This window comes from Aphelocoma coerulescens, chromosome 2 (assembly GCF_041296385.1).
Source record: "Aphelocoma coerulescens isolate FSJ_1873_10779 chromosome 2, UR_Acoe_1.0, whole genome shotgun sequence".
Classification (NCBI taxonomy): domain Eukaryota; kingdom Metazoa; phylum Chordata; class Aves; order Passeriformes; family Corvidae; genus Aphelocoma; species Aphelocoma coerulescens.
The window spans coordinates 92,447,038-92,468,787 of record NC_091015.1 but is presented as its reverse complement, the minus strand read 5'-3'; the positions used below and the strand labels follow the sequence as shown (position 1 = coordinate 92,468,787).

The 21,750-nt window shown below is 40.5% G+C and overlaps 1 protein-coding gene across 1 annotated transcript in view; it reads left to right on the top strand.

Annotated features, from left to right (window-relative positions):
* ANKRD33B (ankyrin repeat domain 33B) overlaps window positions 1-21,750 on the top strand; it is a 49,701-nt gene that overhangs the window by 15,834 nt on the left and 12,117 nt on the right. Inside the window, exon 2 of the mRNA XM_069005899.1 lies at window positions 19,226-19,355. Within this exon, the coding sequence (XP_068862000.1) occupies window positions 19,226-19,355 (130 nt within the window). The remainder of the gene's footprint in view (window positions 1-19,225; window positions 19,356-21,750) is intronic.

Below are 21,750 nucleotides of genomic sequence, written 5' to 3'. Positions count from 1 at the left end.
AGACCTTGGTATTTCCTCCCCGTGCTTTCTAATATCCAGCTGAGTAGGATAGGTTAGAACACACTTTTTTGAGGGTGGATGGGAGACATGACACTCTTGAATCAAAATAAAAAAGATCATAACCTGTAAAAGAGTCTTTGAAGTCATTTAGGTACACATACCTCAGTTTACTGCTCCTGTATGAGTCATTGCCTTTGCACAGCTGATGCAATTTCAGCTGACCTCTATCTCCTAACTGAGGGATGGAAGGGGTTTTTGCTCTCTTTTGGTAGAGCAGGGCAGAGTCTGGTAGGCTTCTGTAGCAAGTGGAATGCTCTCTGTGTAATAAAGGGCTCAGAGGCTTTGAAGTCTACACAGTTAGAATATCACCTCTTACCTTTTCAGAACCGAAAGTATAATTTGTACATTTCTTTGGCCAAAGAACAAGGTGGGAGTCAGACCTAGGAAGTGAGACATTTAGCACTGGATAAAAAAAGGGAATATTAGAGGAATTGAAAAAATGCAGAACAGAAGGTGTAACTCTCAGTGCATCTGCTTCTTGTTACAGTGGGGAAACTGTAACACATGTATATCAAACCAGGAGGCCCGTAGAAAGAAATATCGATGGACCAATTCTTGATGTTTCAGAGATGTTTATTTCTTCAGCCACATGGCCGGGGCTCTGCCCAGGAACTGCTCAATCACAGGACCCGAGGGTCCTTGCCCGCACAGGGGAACACAAAACAACCAATGGGGAACAAGGCTGACCAGGGGCAGGGAAATCCTGTGCCTCCCCCCAGGGCCCCTCTCCCGGGACCACATGGCAGGAGGAGGGCCCCAACATTTCACCCATTTATTTTTAACAAAAGAGATGTAAAACTTAATATTGAAAACAACTGGATAAAGATAACAAGAAGAGTTTTAAAACAAAATAAGCCACCCACCTGAGTCTTTAAATGTCCAAACAGATTCTCTGAAACATCTTAAGGCTGACAGAAGGGAGACAGGACTCTCTGGGCATGCTTTGTGGGGAAACTGAGGCAGGAGAGGGTTTAATTTCTTCCCTCCCCCTTTTCATCCCCTACTCGGCATTGGAAAGGGATTTTTGGGGAAACAATTGGCAAAGTCATGGTTTTGTGAGGGAAACCATGGATGAAAAAATGAATTGGGAATACACTGGGATAATAGGATATAGGATAAAGGGGAAAGGTGGGATTAGGAAAGGGAGATTGTAAGGGGGCCCTACAATGGCGTTACTGTCTAATATGACTACGATTTTTAGCATATATACTGCCTTTTACAGAAACACCATCAGGCCCAGTGACCTGTGCTGCCTGCAACCCCTTTCTACCTTGTATAATTTTGAATTCCACCACCTCTCCATCTCCTAAACTTGGGATGTATTTTTCAGGGTTATTCTTTTGAATAGCAGTTCTATGAACGAATATGTCTTGCTGGTTGTCAAATCTCATTATAAAACCACAATTTTGTTGAACATTATACCATTTTACTATTCCTAAAACCTTAGCTACAGTGATCTTTTCTTTTTCTGAGTGGCTGCTGTTTTCTGTCTCACTGCGTTTTTGCTTTCTCTTTTGCTTGCTCCCGTGTTGGAATTGTCGGGGTTGCTGGTGCCTGCGTGCTCTTCCTGGGGTGGCATTCAGGGCCATGCAGGCCGGGCCGCGCTGCTCAGCTCTCCATGCGTCGTCTCCTCTGGTCACAGCTTTGCTGCGGCTGCCTGGCATCGTGCCCACATCTTGGCCAGGCCCCTGAGCGATGACGCCCCCTGCGCCCTGCTCCGGTGCGTGTTTCGGCTGGGCGCAGCTCCACTCCACCGCCACCGCTGCCAGCCGCCGCCTGTGCGCCACCGCTCTCGGCCGGGTGTTCACGGGGCTCGCTCCACCACGCGCCGCACGGGGCCGGGCAGGCACCGCTGGGTCGCGTCGCTCCTGCCGCGCCTCACTCCGCTGCCAACACTGTGGCCCGCGTGGCTCCGCCTGCGCGCGGGAACTGCCTCGCTGCTGCTCGCAGAGCGCTCGGTGCACGTGGCCTGGGTCGCACGGTCCCTGAGCCAGGCTTCCCTTCAGCAGGACACAGCTGACATTGTTCAATGGTCTCGGTAATTAAATAATATTCACGAAAATATTCTTCCATCGGCATATATTTTGACTCAAAAATTAACTGTGTCCAAACAGTGTTCCAAAAGTCTTTGGTACAAATTAAATCCCAAGAAACAGAAAAAGTCCTTAAACAACCACGCCAGGAAGTGTTTCAGTTCCTTTTGAGCTTGAATTAAGCTAAAACTTACAAATTGTTGTTCAAGAATCTTTTCAAGTTTAAAATAAATGTTCATATGCAGCTCTGAGAGCCAAGAGTCTTCCCACAGTTCCTCCATAGTTTAGATATGGAATAGTAAAACAAAAACTAAAAGAGGAATTCAAAGTTTCTAGGGTTTACTCACACACATCAGTTGCTTAGGGACTGGGGATCATTCTGCCCGCATTCTCTACCATTGTTACAGTGGGGATATTGTAACGCCTATATCAAACCAGAAGTCCCGTGGAAAAGAAATATCTATGGACCGATTCTTGCTAGATGTTTCAGAGATGTTTATTTCCCCAGCCGCATGGCCGGGATCTGCCAAGGAACTGTTACAGTCGCGGGACCCGAGGGTCCTTGCCCGCGCAGGGGAACACAAAACAACCAATGGGGAACGAGGCTGACCAGGGGCAGGGAAACCCCGTGCCTCCCTTCAGGGCCCCTTTCCCAGGGCTACATGGCAGGGGGGACAAACCCCAACATGCTTCTAGAGGTTATGGCTGAAGAAACTGCACCTTTATAGATCTGGTGGTAATGAAGAACAGTGTTTGTTGCTGCCAAGCCCTGTGTCCATGCCCAGGGCAAGTGAAGAGCAAGATTTGGCAGTGGGTTGTGCTGCTGATATGCCTCACAAACTCCTGTAGCAGAGGGCTCTGTCTAGGCAAACGGGCTGGCAAGGTGAGGCTCCATGGGGAGCTCTGCATGGAGCTGGGACGTTTAATGCTGCTGAGATTTACTGTCCTCAGACCATGCATAGATGGATTTAAGAATGTTCCTTAAAGGTCTGCTGCTGAAGGAGAACAGCTAGTGCTCCACATACTCAGTTGTGATGAAATGGAAAGAAGTGCCAAAAAAAAATGTGGGCAAAATATTTACCATTTAGCATCTTAATTGTTGTTGAACATATTTAATCATCAATCAAATCTAGAAAAGCCAATCTTCTGGTTTTGCCTCCATCTCCTCTAAAACTGCTTGATTTGTTCTTGAGTGTGGTCTGAGAGTGACTGCTAAATAGACAAGGACTAATGTTAGAAAAAAGATTGTTATTCTGTATGGAGTAGAAACACAGTGGGTTTTGTTCAGTGCAATGTATGCAATTATGTTGCCCAGCTGAAAATTTATGTTGTCATACGTTGCTAGTAACAAAATACCAAATTTATAATAGAATATTTAATTACACCAGCATTTACTTTCTTTTAAATACAGAAATCCCTCTTCATCCCAGCTTTTTATTCTCATTGTTCTTATTTACTGCTAACTATTCCATGCTTATCTAATGGTTGAAGAGTTTCCTTCCCTATCATGCTCTTCATCATCATGAAATATAAAAACTGCACAAATATTAATGGAATCTCTTTGCAGCATTGCTTCAAAGCAAACACATTTCTTCTCTTCTCTTAGAAAATTCCATTGCTTTGGAGCCTGGCACCACAAAAATGAAGAAAATTGTGTTTACAAGTCACCTTTCTACTATTTCAATGGACAAGTCTCTCTAACCAACCAAGCCCCATTTCTATTAAAGGTTTTCATTTACCATATAGAAATCTTTGCAGGTTTTGGTGTGCTTTTGTTTATGCCCTTAGTAGAAACACATTTGCTGTTTCCTGAGCTTGCCAGCCTATTTGCTTAGATGGAGCTCTCTAGTACCATCAGGTCAGCCACAACAGCCTGTGTGGCCTAATGCAGTACTGAGCAGATGGTAGGCCTCCTGTAACAGAAAATCCTGGAGAGCAACACACACTGCTGATATTGTGCAGGCCCATTCACTACTTCCAAATTTTTTCAAAACATGAATAAAATGTCTGCAGATAAATGCTTAGTTGCATGAAAGTACTAGTCCAGTAATTGCTGTGATGTCTGGCCTACAAGGAATGCAACAGGATACAGTCTTTGTGTCCTGTGTGCTGTTTTGGGTGCCACAATACAAGAAAGACATTAAGCTGTTAGAGAGCATTCAAAGGAGAGCCTGAGGCTCTCTCTTCCCTTGAAGGAAGGGAAGCATGAGGAGCAGCTGAGATCACTTGGTCTGTTCAGCCTGGAGAAAAGGAGACTGAGGGGAGACCTCATTGCAGTTACAACTTCCTTGTGATGGGAGGAGAAGGGGCAGGCACTGATCTCTTCTCTGTGGTCACCAGTGACAGGGCTTGAGGAAATGGCATGAAGTTGTGTCGGGGGAGGTTTAGGCTGGATATTAGAATAAGGTTCTTCACCCAGAGGGTGTTTGGGCACTGAAAAGGCTGCCCAAGGAAGTGGTCACAGCACCAAGCTTGACAGAGTTCAAGAAGCATTTGGACAATGCTCTCAGGCACAGGGTGTGACTCTTGGGGATGGTGCTGCACAGGGCCAGGAGCTGTACTCAATGAAATTGATGGATCCCTTCCAACTAGCATATTCTGTGTGATTCTGAGTTTCAGTTTCCACCTGTATATTGAAAATTTCCTGTAAGGCAGCTATCTTTTTTTTCCCTCCCGGGGCCTGCAGCATCATTTGAAGGTCCCATAGTGTGTTCAGATACTGCTCTCATTAGTGAGCTGCTATAAAAAAAAATGCCATCCTGTAGTCAAGCAATGTCTTGACATACCCAAAGATTCTCGTAATTCAGCTGTGGTGGCACACAGAGATGTGTCTAGCTCCCTGCAAACAGCTCTGAGAAACCTCCATCAGATGTGTTTGATACGTGCTGGGTTTTGTGTAGAGTGCTTCTTTTCAGCGAAAGCTGTTCTTTTGTTGAGAAAGCTGTGCTCTAAATGTCTACCATTTCTCTCACAGGTATAGGTCCCTAAATTAAAAAGCAGACAGCTTATATGAATTCTTGGACTCTTGTCTTAATAATAGCTGTTTTACAGTTTATCCAAATACTCTCCAATTTTATGAAGTAGGAGAACTGTTTCTGGATTGACTGAAACTGTTTTATAAATTGTTATAAATAATATTTTAATAATATAATATAATATTTCCTATTTTCATAATTTTTTAAGTTTATAAAAATTTAAGCTTATAATAATATTTTATTAATGATTTAGCTGTTTTAACAAAGGCAAGTGATTTCTAGAAATTCCAGCTCTTTGAATATAAACGTGAAATTGCTTCTCCCTCTCTTTTTCCCAGATATTTATTTCTATCTTCTTCAGATTCAATAGTATGTTAATGTTCAATTGCTCCCTGTGTTTCTTTATTACTTAGGTGAATGGGATGTATTCATTAGAAGATTAGGTTTTTAGATCAAACACAGAGGCAGAAGTTGCCTTCCTGCCTTTTATTGCATGCAGCTAGATGCTCAGCTGAGATAAACAGAGTGGTCACAGGCTCTGTAGAAGAGGAAAGACTCACTATGCTCTTGCCACCAGGCAATGACCTACAGTACCAGCATGTGCTGCATTTGCTTATTAAAATCAAGTTGTAGTATTGTAGTTAACTTGAGACAGGTAAGATGGTGACATTACTGTGTCCCACCAGGGTATTCCAAACAGGATTTTCACCTTTCTCAAACTGTCTTCTCACACCCTGACAGCTGTTACAGCTACAGTGAATCCTTATCTAGCCAACTGAGATAATAAAAGAGAAATTTAAAATGGGAATGCACACTTAAGAAAAAAAAAGAGAAGGCAACAACAAACCCCAAGCCTGCTTTTGAACCACATTATTCATGATTTTTTAAAAGCTGGATGTAAAAAACAAGTGAGCTACGAGAGGAAAAAAACGTCCCTCTGGACAGATTGATTCTATGTCACAGTGTGTGTTTTCTCAAACAAAAAACCCCAGGCTGAGCCTCTTGCAGATTATGTGGTGGATGTGCTTATTCCCTAAATACAGCACTAAATTAATGTGAGGCTATTCACTAGGACTTGCAAGCCAGCAGCAGCAGTGTTCTTGGTTTAGCCAAGTGCTAGTCCCTGATCTTTCAAAACTATAATTCTGCCTTTTTGTTAAAATAGATGCATTTTTCACAGGGTGATGCTAAACCTTCAGGAAGGAACCATTCCTTAGTGGGAAGCCTCAGGCACGCTAGATTTCCTCTCCGGTGGCTGTGTGCAGCCTATCAGTTACTTTATTACTTAAATTGACAGAATTGTAGGTTGATGGGTTTTCTTGCTCTCTAACCAGCTGTGAACACTACAGAGCCAACACTGTAGGTGTAAGTCACGAGAGCACAACCCTGTTTGCCCTTGACCAAAGAACATTTACATGAAAAATAGAGGTCTTACTGAAACACAGATCATATCTTCTGCTGTAATTTCAAATGTGATCAGTCACCAGTGCTTCTAACAGCTATAAAAGATGAAAACGACAAGAATAAAATTTATAGTGCTTGTGAACCGTGCATGTCTTGAAAATTGGATATTTTGTTTGAAGGTAGTATTTTCACCCAGCACTGAAAATCTCCAGGATTCAAAAACTTTGAATTTATCAAGATTGTGTCAAAAAAATAGGTTTTAGTGCCTCTTTTCTCTTCCTTTTTTTTTTCTTTTTTTTTTTTTTTAAATGGAGACTCACTTTTCAGTGCAATTTGTGGAGTACTAGTAATAAGCCATATGTAGGTGGGAAAGAGTGAAAAACTTCTTATGAAGTCAGGAACTGTGGTGTTTTCCTCCAAGTTTCACAAGTCTGAATCCTAGGAGTAATACCTATAAAAATACATTTTTTGCCTCCAGCATGGTCATCTGTGATATTACTCAGCAGCTGTATTCCATAGATCTATAGGATTAGAGGATTGCAACCTTTTAGGATCACAAGAGTTGAGAATAATCCCCACATACCAAAATCCACTTTAGGTCTCTGAGTGAAAAACAGAGACCTCCCATCAACTCACCACAGATGCACGTATTGCTCAAAAAACTTGTTTTCTAATAAAAAAACAGGAGACATGTTTTTATATTTATGCACCAAAAAAATCTTTTGCTTTGTTAGATCTAGGGAAAGGACAAGAAGGGGCATAAATGAGTGGAAAATAAGTTTAGATAAAACCAGAAGCGTATCCTAGATGAAGTGGAAATCTTTCATTGTGGAAAGCATAATGATAAGGGCTTTCAAGAACCTGGACACTTTGACATCCAAAGAACCATTGTCACTTGCATTTGAAAATAAACTTGATGCTAAACTGAAGAGGCAAGATAATGAGATCCCATCAGCAGGATCTTTGCTTGATAGAAGTAAAATAGTAATACCTGGTCTGGGTGGAGAATCCCTTTCATATCCAGCAGTCGTATTTCAACATATATTTCTTTCTGAACATTGATATTTACCTTGCATTTCCATGAACAACAAGGTTGTTGTTACCATGTTATCCTCTTGTTTGAAAAGGGGATTTTGACTGTTGCTATGTGATAGCACATCTAGACTGAAGTATGTAAGGTGAATCCTATAGAGGAAATACTAATACTCTCATCTGAGACACGTGTGTCCTGCTGTGCAAGGGCAGATGGTCCTTTTCCCTGTCTTTTTTTTTCACTGGGGAAGAAAGTTTACCACATTTTCCTGGTCCATTCAGGACAATTTCAGGATCAATAAGCTTATGATTAGAAGATTCAAGATCAAGAGAAAGGGTTATTATTAGAAGTGCTAGAGAAAACGAAGCAGTGAGGTTCAAGAGGCAGAGAATGGGATTGGTTGGAAAGAAGATACAATGAGGGAGTTACATATCCACTGATGCCATTATGAAACTCACTGTCAAATGGCAGTCTAGTATGAGCTTCTAGGGCTCTTAGAGTGTCTTTAGATCAAAGGGTGAGGAAATAGGCTGGCACTTTTGTGTGTGGTAGTATTATAGAATAATACATTGGGTTGGGTTGGAAGTAAGTTTAAAGCTCATCTAGTTCCACCCCATTATGCAGCACTGTGTGTAGTGTGCAGTCAGTTCCCTTCTCTGCTGTCCCAAGAAGGGTGTATAGTTGCTATTCTTGGGGAGCATAGAGTCTCTGCAAGGAAGAGATTTCACCCTGATGGGTATTTTACTTCACCAGGATGATTTTCTCCTGAGGAAGGCTGTTGGGGTCCCTCCCCCCTGCCATGTGGTCCTGGGAGAGGGGCCCCGGGGGGAGACACGGGGTTTCCCTGCCCCTGGTCAGCCTCGTTCCCCATTGGTTGTTTTGTGTTCCCTGTGCGGGCAAGGACCCTCGGGTCCCGTGATTGAGCAGTTCCTCGGCAGAGCCCCGGCCATGCGGCTGGAGAAATAAACATCTCTGAAACATCTATCAAGAATCCGTCCATAGATATTTCTTTTCCATGGGCCTCTTGTTTGATACATCGTGTTACAGAATCCCCGCTGTAATGGAAGGCGAGCTTAGGTTTTTTGCTTCAGGGTTTTTTTTTTGTTTGGTTTTTGTTTTTTTTTTAGTTGGCTGGGGTTTTGGTTTTGGTTTTGGTTTTTTTCCCCCAGTGATTAGCCACTGATGGACAGACCTCTTCCTGGGCTCTTTCTTTACAAGGTTTGCGTCTGGTGTAGTTTCATAACCAGAAGGCTCAGAAGAAGAGAAGCAAAATGTATTTACAGAAGTTGGAGGAAAACTTGGGAAACTTCTTGGGAAGGTCTTTCCTAAACAAAACTACAGTAGCTTACTGCCACAAGAGGGTGCTTGCAAGCTCACCACTGGTCATTTCAGAGAATTTCACGGTGAAAATGTTCTGGGGCCTTTAAAATGTTCTTTACAGAAGAGACGGATTAGATACAGTGATAGATTCTGACAGCATAGAAGGTTGTACATTTATCTTTTGCCCAGTGTCAAATTGAAATTTATCTTTACAAAGATTTTGGAAGTCACTACTTTTGGAGAGGTCTCCTGAAAAAAACTATGCATTCAAACACTCTATTAAGCCTCTTGCAACAGATCTCAACTACAGCCTGCCTGCGTCTGACAGAACATAACAAAAAGGAAAATGCATCTATTAAACACAGAGAGGAGTTGAATCACATATTTTAAAGCCAAAGGGAGCTCTTTTTGACAGAGTTATGTCAGTTCACAAAACACATTTCACATGGCTTCTGAATGCCCTACAAAATATTTTTTAAATGCTGCAAATTCTCCTTGTCATCCTAAATGTGTGTGAAGGTATATGTATATTTAAAGACCAGGAGAGAAGTTAACAGTAGAGTTTGTCAGGCACAGGACTTGGAGTTCACATCTAAACTCATTTCTGAATGTTCCCAGAGGTCTTATGTGCTGACAGTATGCACTGCATAGAGGTCACACCAGGTTTGGTTATGCTGTTAGACGATCCACCTTTGACTATCATTTTGTTTACCTTTTAGGAGGTTTGTCTTTCTGAAAATAGAGTAAACAAAATGCTTCAGTGATAAAATTTATGGGAAGCCTACAATTTGAACATGGTATTTTGAAGTACTCTGGCAATGGAGAGACTCTCCAAAATGCTTTACATATAATTATACCCACAAAAAGGTATAGTTTGAGCTTTATTACAAACACTCTTTCTTCCAGTGATGCCCAAACCCACTGCAGCTTTGTGAGGCAAATGGCCAAAGCAGCAGGTGCTCCCAGCCTCAGATGTCCTCAGGAGGAAGCAGTCGGCACTTTGCTGCTTTGAATCTATCGATAGCTGGAAACAGCTCTTCCAAGCAAAGCACAATAACGTACTGTTCATTTAAGGATCCAGAAATACATTATCCTTGTTCACAGGATGGTTTCCAGCCATTGTAAGCCTTTGTGAACATCGCATATCAAGCCAGTGAAAGAAAAAGAAATGAAATTAAAATCCACTCACCACTTGCTGTAGCAGGATCCTGATGCTGGCAGAAGTCTGTCACATTGCCTCGCCAGCCCTCTGCAGTTAATGGTTTGGGTTGCTAATGTTCAAAGCACCTTAAAGTAAAGACATGGGATTTGTGGTAGAAATGCCTTCAGGGTTTATACCAGGATCCGCTCGTTAAAGTTCAGTACACAGAATCATAGAAGGGTTTGGGTTGGAAGGGGCCTTAAAGATCATCCGATCATCCGGTTCCAACCCCTGCCATGGGCAGGGACACCTGTCACTCGACCAGGTTGCTCAGGGCCCATCCAACCTGGCCTGGAACACTGCTGGGGATGGGGCATCCACAACTTCTCTGGGCAGCCTGCTGCAGTGTCCCACCACCCTCACAGTACATAATTTACATTCTTTTCTGAAGCCAGACCTCTTTCTTATTTTAAAGCAGAATGTCCTGTGTTTAGCACTAGTTCCAAAAAAGGCACAGCAAAGAGGACTGTATAAATTTGGCTGCTATGGATCACGTGTTACTACCACCACCACTATGAAAACTTAGCACTAACATTTGACAGTACTAACACTGATTAGTACTGATTGTACTATGTGCAGTACAAACAGGTAAGCTAGGATTAGTAAAGGCTACATTATTTGTAAGGGATCATCACTGTTTATTAGTCATACCCAACAGTCTAAATACAATGAAAACATGAAATTTAACCTGATAAAATTTGTGTTGCTTCCCCTACCATTTTCCCACACTACTTTCTGTTCTTTACAGCCAGGCATCTCATAAGCAGAACACAGAATCCTTTCTGAAAAGTGGAGTTCTGGGCTGTTTTGCCAAGTTACTGAATCCTGATACAAATTCCTTTTATCTTATGTATAATGATGGTAAGCTCCACTAGATGACATGTCAGGTGCTTTTAAGGATATGTTATTTTTATTAAGCAGTGTTTCCCTAAAGGTTCCTTACTTAGTCCTTCACTAAAATTATGCCTTGTTTAGTTCTGCTGTGACCAGCAGTCTTGCATACATTGCAAAGCTTTATTTAGGACTGATTGCATATATCAAATATCACTCTTTGGGAAAATGATCCCAGTTTCCTCTCATTCCATATAAACTTCATTGCACATCAGTCTGCTGTGACTAGCAAAGGAACTCTTCTTCCTGCTGAAACTTCAGATTGATGAGTAGATTCCTAATCCTTTACCAGCTGTCACTCAAAAATAATACAGTATTTTAACAAAATTGATATTGAGCTTGAATGTGTGTATCTGCTAACATCTTGAGCAGTTTTTTTTTTAAATATGTGTCAATGGAATACATTAAATTTCCCAGCTCAAGCATCTCAGTGTTAAAATATGCCCAAGTTAGTTGTGGCTGCTGCTGGCTCTTGTTCACATGTTCAGTTCCAGCTGAGGTTGAGAGAGGAAAGAGCAGCAAAAGATTTTTCATGTGGTAACATAGATCCAGTTGCTGCTGTTTCAAGAAGTGGCATCAAGTGTCAGCATAAGTCATAGGAAAACAGCTGGCAACGCAGCCCAGGCCTCCTGCACAGCGTCCCTTGGCTCATATTTTTTTTGCAGGGCCGCTCCCACTGTGAGATGTAATCCTCAGTGTCTCCTGCTTCTGAGCTACTTCTGCCACTGAAATGATTGTCAAGAGGATGCGATACAGCCAGGACCAAAGCAGCCCTTTTCTCCGGTGATGGGGAGAGGAGGTGCTGGCCACCACTGGCTGCTGGTCTGCACAGTCCAAAAATATTTTCTGTGCTTCTTCAGCCCTCCAGGCCTTTGGACACAGTGTGGTTTGGGGTGAGAGGTGATGGTGTGTGGTGTGAGAGGTGGTGGCAGATGCAGCAGGTAAAGAAGTGTGAGAGAGGAGTCGCCCTCCATGGCTCCTGGAGCATCCCTGGGGTGCAGGAAGAAGTGCAGGGGACTTGACCACCCAGGTATTGTCTTGCCTGGATTCTGCCTCATGGGAAGACAAGAATTCCCCTCAGGAGCGAGAAGAGAAAAAGGATCACTATTTTTGGTGTAATGCTCCAGTTCTCCTCCCATCAGGCTTCCCATGGGTTGAAGATCATCTCTTCAGTTGTCCCCTCCCCTAGACTTTGGTCAAGAAAGCTGTGCCAAAAGGCAACTAGATGGCTGGTGTTGGGATATGTGGGGGAGTGCAGGAGCTGGGCACATGTTCCAGCCTCCCGTGGAACAGTGTCCAAGCCTTAAGTCCCCATCAGCTCATGGGGTTTAGATTTCTTATTGAATTATTTGCTTTTATTATGTGGCTTGATATTAAAAAAAGAAAATAGAGAAGGGTTAATATCTCATAAGCATCTCTCAGAATTGCCACATATTTCTTATACATCCCACCCACTGGAAAAGCTCTGACTAAACAGCATGTATTTATTTGCTTTGCAAGTACCTTATAGCTCTTAGCAGTTACTTCCGAGGTTTCTGCCAGCTGCTTACATCACCAGTGATACTGAAACCAATTCAGACAACGTACATGTTAGTAAATAAGGAAAGTCCCACTATGATGCCTTTTCCTGGTCTTAAAATCAGGAATCAAATGCGGTTAGAAGGGAAAATGGGGTTTTACCTCGGTATTTATTTTAGGTGCACTACGTCCAGGTGGAACATGCACACCCCAATGCACACTGCAATGCTTACACACAATAGATCGGGTATAACAGTATAGGTCTTACTAATTAGATGATCTATCAAAGATTCCCCAATGAGAGGCTCGAGTGAGCCCCCCTCCCCGGGGAACCTTCCCCTGGATGGTTCTATCTTAGTTTACAGAATGTGTTTTGGAGAGGACCTTGGGGTCTGGGGCACACTGATCCCTAATTATGAAGCTTCTAAAATGTTTAGTCTCTCAGCTTGACACAATAAGTCTGAGAATGTAGGCTAAAAACCATTAAGAATACAAAAGCTATAAAAAGGTATATAAAAGGGGTATAAAAGAAAAGGCAAAAAAATCATCATGGCCTCGTCTATTTTTATTACCTTTTCCTGTTGTCTCCTTTATTACACAAGTGGTATGGGTTGTCTTCGTTGTGTAATGCAAGCTTTTGCAGTCATAGTAAAACGAACTTTCCTGAGACTATTTTTAGAGGTGATCATGGAGATTTGGATTAGAATAGATTAAGTAAGGATTTCTGCAGAGATGATATATATACCTTTACTTAAAGACATGTGACCTGACTGATTGAAGAGGTGTTTATGAAATATGTGAGGTTGAAAAAAATCGGAGCGGAAAAATGATGGGTCATCAACTGAGTGTCCACAGACTGGCGTGTGCTTTTCTGTAGTGGAGCACAGTCCATACTGGGAAGTGGATCTCTAAATGCTCATAATGCTGCAAAGCAAAGGTGGCAATTTTGTGCCTTCAGTATTGAGACACTGGCAGGGGCAGTGCCATTTGAGATTAATTTTGGATACAGGATTGGGCTTTGGACTACTCTGTTCCTCTGCAGAGCAGGCAGAGAGTTTTGCATGCTGATGCTCCATCCCTGCTTGGATACCCTCTTGGATACCCTTTTGTGCTTCCCTGATCACTTTCCCTGGCAAAATTAGCCTCTCCCCCCTTACCCTCTCCAGGCATGTGGGGTTTTGACCAAGCAGCAGTTGGACAAAATTTATTTAAATTTCCAGTTCTTTTTTTTGTTACTCTCTCCATATAAATGTGCATGTGACTAAGCTGTTGCAGCCCTTTCTTTAAAAGGTCAGCCTAAATTATTTTCTGCAGATAATATCAGGGCTTATGTGCTTGATGGATTTCTGTAGCACATAAACACCACTTCTCATGGGACTGATGACCTGAATAATTACCTCATCTCTGTCGCTGTTGAAATAATCAACACAAACCAAATAAGACAAGCTGAAGCCACTTTTGAAAGTTTCTCAGATTGCTGTTCTTATACTTAAAGGTTTTGTGCACGATACACAAATTAGTATATAGCAGATCATGGTGCTCAGTGCTACATTTTGCTCTTTTTAAATGCAACATAAATTTAGAATCTCTGTTAAGTGAAGATTCATGGAGTTACAGAGTTTTTAGTGGAGATTAGAATTACCTTCAAATGATTTTGGGAGATTTACATGGAAATACTTGATCTGATTTTTTTTCTGTGTACATGTATTATGTTATAGTGAGTGATAGTTATATATACAATTCTATTATAGTGTGAGTTTTGTATAAGACAAAATATTAAACATATGAATTATTATTTTAGTGAATCAACAAGAAAACATTTAAACACAGCTTTTTATTCCTTTGTTTTTTATTATTCTTCCATTTCTACTACTTTTGATATTTTTTCTATAACATGTTTTTTACTTAGACTTAATTTTCATAGTTGTTCTTGGCTGTGACTATGGATTACGATGAATCATTATCTCATTTAATTCAATTACATGTGCTTTTAATCACTGCTAATAAACCAACCTTGCAGAATTCTCATTAATACTTACAGGTACGTGCAAAGCAAACTGGACAGTTGTTTATCACAATGTTTATGGAGAGCAATAGGTAATACCAATTTAGTCTTTTGCCAGACTCATTTTTGTCTGGGGTAATTGGCAAAAAAATATGACAAACTGTTTTCATTCTCAGCATCTTGGTGGAAAATAAGTTGCCTGAAGAGATCTTTTAAAAAGCTAAATTAATTGCAAGCTGTATGTGATTTGCTCATTATTCAGCTTGAGTTCAGTATTGATCCTTGAGTATTTCTTGTGATCTATATTATCTGTAATGATCTAGTGTACAAACAGCCTTACATCTGTAATTGTGTCATAATATCTGATTTGTAAAATTGTCTCCTGAGATATCCATGACCTCACGTAATCAGACATGTTAATATGTCATTAGCCAGCACAGCTGAGCAAAAGAGAGTTTATTTTCATAGTGGCAGCACTATTCCAGTCTTACATGAAATCAAAGGCACGGGAGGAATTATCAGTTTAAACAGAATCAAAAGATTCACTGCTTGAGGAAGGTGTTGCAACATCTGATTAACTTCAGGTAGTCCCATGCCTGAAATGTAAATTTGTTTACTGTGAGAAGAAAATAAGAAAAGTAGTTATACTTTATTTAGAATATATGGAAAATAAGTAATTTATCTGAGACTGAGTGTTTTGTCATATATTCTAAATATTGTTAATTTTGCTCTGTCACTTCAAAACAAAGAGGGATCTTTCAAAACTGTGCTAGTCACCCAAAAAATCAGATACATCATATACTACAGAAAAACTGTGGAAAAGCTCTGTGAAATTCCAAATATTCCACAGAGGAAAGATAGAGCTGACAACACCTGGAATTATTGTGACTTATACTTGGAAAAAAACCTGTTACTGAGCTGACTTTCAACCTCCCTTTCTGTGGAAAAATGACCGTAAATGTTAATGTAGTTGGTGTGATGGATGGCTCATGCTTTCTTTTTTGTCACACAGAGTCTGTGTGCAATATTTGAAAAATGAAATGGGATCTGTTGCAAACCTTGTTTCATATTTTACATCTCTTATGCACAGAGGATCTGTTTCATTGATGTGGGAGAATGAAGGGCAGCAATCCTGGCCACTGATCGGGAGAGAGCAAGTCAGATAACAGAGTATACTTGAAAAGCAGGGATACTGTGCTAGGGTGCTGTGATATATGTACAGTTATACTGTCTAATAATTGATGATTATTACTATATATTAATGGGAATAGTTTGGGGTTTTATTATTATTTAAAATAAGTGGTGTTTGAGGACATACGAAAGGGAAGAGAGGGGAAAGGATGCTGTTGAAGGAGAAAAGTCCTTTTAGGCAGAGGACATATTTTAAGAATTATCAATCTTCCTTTCTCCAAAAGACTTCACAAGTAGTGAATACTTCTGAGAATTGATCTTACTGATGAAAATAATGGTATGATTCAATTTAAAAAATACTTTTTTTCCCCATGTACACTGTCCATTTCATAATTACACTGTGGCCTTTTATATGAGAGGCAGAATAACAGATGCCTTTGGCAGAACATTAATGTCATGTCTCTTCTCAGGGTAACCAGATTGTTCAGGTTCAGTATTTTCTAACTAAAACTAATTTATTTTTAGGGTTTGAAAAGACATTAAGTGCACAGCTGTATTTTCCTGCAGACTGCTGTGATGCAGGCTACTGCCTTACTGATTGCTTCAAAAGGCAATTTGCTGGAGGCAATTTTGTATCATTTATATTTATTAATTGAGACTGTTGAAGGAGTTTTTAATATATTATAGTATTTATTGGTGTATGAACTTAAAGATTCCAGACTAATAACTCACTTTGATATTGACTGATTGCACATGCTGGCTGATCTGTCTGTACTAGCTTTTAGCAACAAGAATAGAGACAGGACCAGAAAAGGATGCAAAGGAAAAAAAAAATAGGAAAAAAAAAAAAGCAACCTGATAACATAAATTATCATTGTATCACTGAAAGAGGATTTGTGAAATAACCATCAAATCCAGAAGTTTATTGCAACTTTCACTGTAAAGCTGCAGCCTCCTGCACCCCATTTCAGTATATGACTCATTTGGCAGGGTCATGCAAAGGAAAGCAGTCCCTCAGCAAGCAGTCTGTCTCACCCACCTGCCCACAGACATGTAACGGGTGAAAAAACCCATCAGCTTTACGGAAGGGACTTGTTTTTACGTCCTCATGCCATTGCTTGTTTTGCTTCTCACCCAGTCATACAGTGGGTCATACACTCCACTGAATATCAGGTTCTCACACTCTTATCAGGCCCACTTCAGATTTGTAAAACCGCCCTTCAAGGATGATTTTCCGTGCTACTGCATCATGTAATCCCTCGGAGAACTCCTACTCTCTGGTGCTTTTCTTTATCCTTAAGCAAGCAGTCTTTGATAACATCTTTGGAAAATAAACATCAGAAAATGTTGATACCTAAGTAATCCTTCTGGTTTGTAAACTCAGAACAGTGAGTGAGTTTGATTGATTTGAAGATAATTTGTGTCTCACATCTACTGAAATCAGTGCTAGATGCATTAGTTCCTATCTAATGGAGGTACCCACTAAAAGTAGAACTAAAAGTAGACTAAAAGTCCCTGAAAACTGTAATGCAAAAACCTCTTGCATAAAAAAAAAAACCAAACTAATGTTTGTTATTAATTTTTTTACAGTATTTTAATATCTCTTTACAATATTTTAACTTTACTCTTTTACAAAGAGAACAAAAAACCAAACTTATTTTAAGCATCTAGTAACTATTTATAGAACAGAAAAATGTTGTGTGAGAATACACTTTGAAAATATCCTCCAGATATTGGGTGAAATAATTTTCTTTTCATTAGAGATGATAGCTACTTTTAGTTATTCTTACAGCCTTTTTGAAACTATCACTCTCTTCAAAAACGTCATTTTTTTCAGTGAACAATAGACTCTCTCTTCTTATTGTCAAAAGTTTTTTGTCTCCAAACAATCGCAAACTTAATTTTCTGCTATCATAAGTAACAGATATTTTACTGAATGACTGTGTAGAGTTTTAAATCTGCACAGCTTTTGGAGTTGTAAACATCCTGAACATCAGGTGAAAAATTAAATTATTAAAGAACTGAAATAATGCTCAAGTCCTTACAAAGTGGACACTGACACATTTTTCTTAGAAGCTAAAAACAATTACATTACAGTAAAATTGGATTAATCTGAACAATCCTACCAGGAAAGTACATACGTTTAGTGAAAAAAAACCCCAAAAATACATGACTTTTAGCAGAATCCTCTGTACAATTCCAATAGAAGGCTTTGAGGTATTACAGGTTCTTCACAAGGAAATGAAGATGCTCTTTATAGAGCAGTGGTAGGTGTTGCTTCATGCTGAGGGCAAGAGCGATTTGAGAACAAAAGAAAGCAGAGTAATTATTTTATTGAAAGATATAATTGAGAAATAACCTACATAGCCTGTGAGCAGCATAAAGAGTAGATGTCACTCCTGTATCTCAACGAAGCTGTTTGCTACCTCAGCCAACAGAACTGTCCAGAATAACAGTGAAATTATACTAATAACTAACTAGTTGTGAGGACAATAAATCAAAAGCCTCAGTTGTCATCTGGTGAACATTTCTGTCTTAGTAATGTCCATGGGAAAAAGAAATAAAGAGAATGTGTAGGCAAGAGAAAAATGATGGAGGAATCAGGGCAGGCCATTCTGTTTTCATAACCAGGTTCTCCTTGCAAGTCTTTCGTTTGAGTGCATTTCAGGGAGGCAGGGTTACCAGGCAGTTTGAGATTTGTGTCTCTGCCCTTATCTTTTCGGCAGTCAGATGCTCATGCTGAGCTCAGGCAAACTGAGTAATGCGCTGGCAGCGAGGAGGGAGTGCAGGGAGTGCTGATTTATCTGTGCCGGCCCTCCTCTACACCCATCAGCCCCAGGCAGATGATCGAGGGCAGCCCAAGTAATCCTGAAGACCGGAGATAATGGCTTTAATCCTAGTGGTCAAGTGAGCAGCCAGGATTAAGTACTGTGGTTCCATTTAATTAATGGCAAGTGTATTTTGCTGTATTTTAGGGAAGCTGTCAGTTTGCTGCTGTGGAGTGAAACACTATCTGGGTACCAAGCGTAGTTACAAGGTTTACCTCCTGGCTTGGCTTCCTCCTGGAAATTTTACAGCCTCCAGCTGTCATAAAACACATTAAACAGGACCTCTAAAAGCAATTTAATTTTATTTATGATTATAAAAAAAGGAGGCCTAGTTCTAATGGGAAATCTGAATTATTTAAAGATAGCAACAGGCAGTATGAACAGAACTCCTGCCTACCACTTCCCCTTCATGGAAGAAGTAGTTGTTTTTCAGAGAATTAATATTCAGAGCAGGTCCAGTTCATCTTGCCTGCTGGGTTCATTTTATTATATAATAAAATCAGATTTATTCTCATTTGGATTGAGAGTATATAGCCATAGAAGCACAAGCCATTTATAAACAGTTACTTTGCATGTAGCATAATATAATACCTACTCTCTTAGGTATTTCTGAGGAGTATCAAACATTTCTTGCCAAAGGGCAGAGATAAAAAGAAGTGTTTTGGATCTGAACATTGTGCCTGGAGCTAATCACTAGTTATGGTGATATCTTTTCAGTTCTTCTGTCTGGAAAAAAATATAAAATAAAAAAGCAGTCTAGCATGCTTCTTCAGTGAATTTTTTTCAGTCTGGGAATCCTAACTTTCATTTTATATTTTACTTACAGAATGGTCTTATTGTTGCCTGTTACCAAGGTTATGTGGATATTGTAATGGCCTTAGCACAATGCCCTCACCTTGATGTGAACTGGCAGGACAACGAAGGGAACACGGCTCTAATTACAGCTGCACAGGCAGGTAAGGCTCTCTGTATCACCTCTTCCATACATGGTCTTGGGAGGAGTGTGTGTTTTGGCTATTTTTTTTTAGGATTTTTTTTTTCAAATCCCTAAAAGAAATTATGCTGTGTAAAATAATCCTGGCCAAGCCCACTTCCAAGTAAGTTTGTCATGATTTTCTTTGAACTGATTAATCTACAGTGGTACTTATCCAATAGATTAGGGCAGCAAAAGCAACACATTTTTAGTAGATGCCATTAATTATTTTAAATTAGAAATAAAGACAATCTTATCCCAGGTGTGCAATATTATACTGCTTTGTTCCTTTAAACTGGTTTTCTGATGTTTGCTCTGGCAAGCAAGAAATGAACACTGTGGACGTGTAATGTGCTGCATTAGTACTTTTCTCCCCTGCTTGCTGCACCTACCTCAGAGTGACTGTAGTAACTGATGACTGTAGGAAAACCTATCATCATTAAGAAATATCTTAGCTGCTAAAACGTTCTTCACCCACTCCATAGTTAGAAAGCAAAAAAATCTCATCAGGATTTAGTGTTTGCCAATGATAACAGCTGGTATCAACATCGACCATGTTATTCCTGATGCAGGCTGGAGTGAGAGCAGGGTTTAGCACAAGGTTTTCTTTTATCCCACCCAGCATGGTAATATTCAGTGAATGAGTGTAACAGATCACTTAGATGTAAGAGAAACTCCCAGGAGAGTTCCTTGTTCCTGGTGTTCAGTTAGAAAACAATCATTTGATTATTTCTGTTAAAACTGAAGGGCTGTGCTTTAATCTTTAAGGGAAGATTTAGCTTCCCCTAACAAGGGTTAACAAAGTGCTAAAGCACGTAAATCGGGAAAAATTTCTCCAAGGAAGGATGCCATCACTTTGTAGTCTAAAAGCTCTTCCAGGGGCTGCCTAGATCTGCTTCTCTGGTTTCCTTTGCCTCCTTCAAGCACGCTCTGCAGAGGCAGTCACTTTACAAGGAAAGACACAGCTGGTCTTTATCATGTCTGCTGGCTGATGAAGAGTATGAGATGTTTGTGGGAGTTCATGGGACATAGTCCTCACTCCCAGGAATGAATTTCCATCAAGGAATATCAATGGACATTACAAGCCATGTCTAAAGATTAGAGCAGTTAGGTTTTCATGTCAATTTAGTAACAGTGCCACTGAACGTTCCCAGGTAGTGCCTAACCTTGCTTTGTGTTGTACCACAAAGTGAACTCTGCTAAAGTTGCTGCAAGATGGGTCTTGAATACTGAAGAAAGAATTGTGACCACAGTAGGCACACTCATAGCAAAGCCATGAGTACGAGTACAGTAGTTTTCCAAAGAAGGTAAAGAAGTCTCCAAAACACAAATCTGCTTTTATTTACCTGCCGTAATATAAATTTGGACTAAAAAAGGTTTAACACTGCCTCCTTCTTGACCTTTATAACTCATGATAATGAGCTGAGAATTAATCCAGCAGGCTGACATTGACTTGACACTCTCTGCCAGTACTTGCTATTGATCCCCAAAGCAACTGGAAATTACTGTAGTCAGCAGAAGCTTATACAAACCCCCAACAACTTGGATGTTTTCCCCTGCCTGTGCTAATCCTGAGCTACAGTGTTTACACCAGTTATTTAATTAATTATCACAAGATACTGATGTAGTGTTAGTAGAGATTACTGTGAGGTTAACATTGCAACCAGAGGAGCTACAGTGCTATAGATGCTGCTTAATTATTGCTGGATGTTAAGTAGTAACACTGAGCAGTGTATCATAAAGACCTGAAAGCAGAGCTTATGCAAACTTACCTTTAGTGGAGAATTTATTTGTTGGGAGGGAGGTTTAACTTTAGGGTGTGAAAGTAATCACATTTTTACAAAATAAATTATTTTGAGATCACTGTTATTTATACCAAAACAATGGGTTTTCCTGTGGAAGGTCTAATATCAAATCCACATTATTTCAGTTATTTGTAAGGTAGTATTTGAAGGTTTCAGAAAGTGCTGCCATTTTTGTTAGAATCCACTGACCAGGTGGGCCAGGGATTGTGAGTTTGAGTCCCACCGGGGGTGCCAGAACTGATGCCTTGAAGTGGCTACCTGAAAACAGAGGCTAGACAAGATTAAGAGCATAAAAGCAGGTATTTATTTGAAGGGCCTTCAATAGGAACACCCAGGGAGTCAAAAAGCCTCTGAGGGGCTACACCCAAGATGGCCACTGGGTCACAGGTTTTTCACACTTTTATAGGTTTGGTCCATTTACATATTGGGGTTAATCCTCCAATTACAGTTTCAGGCAATGAAGTAATTACCCCAAGTTTCCCCCTCCCCCTGTTCAGAGGCTTTAGTTTACACATTTCAGGGCCTGGGACAACAAGGTGCCCTTGAAGTGCAAAGCTAGAGAGGCTTTGTTAT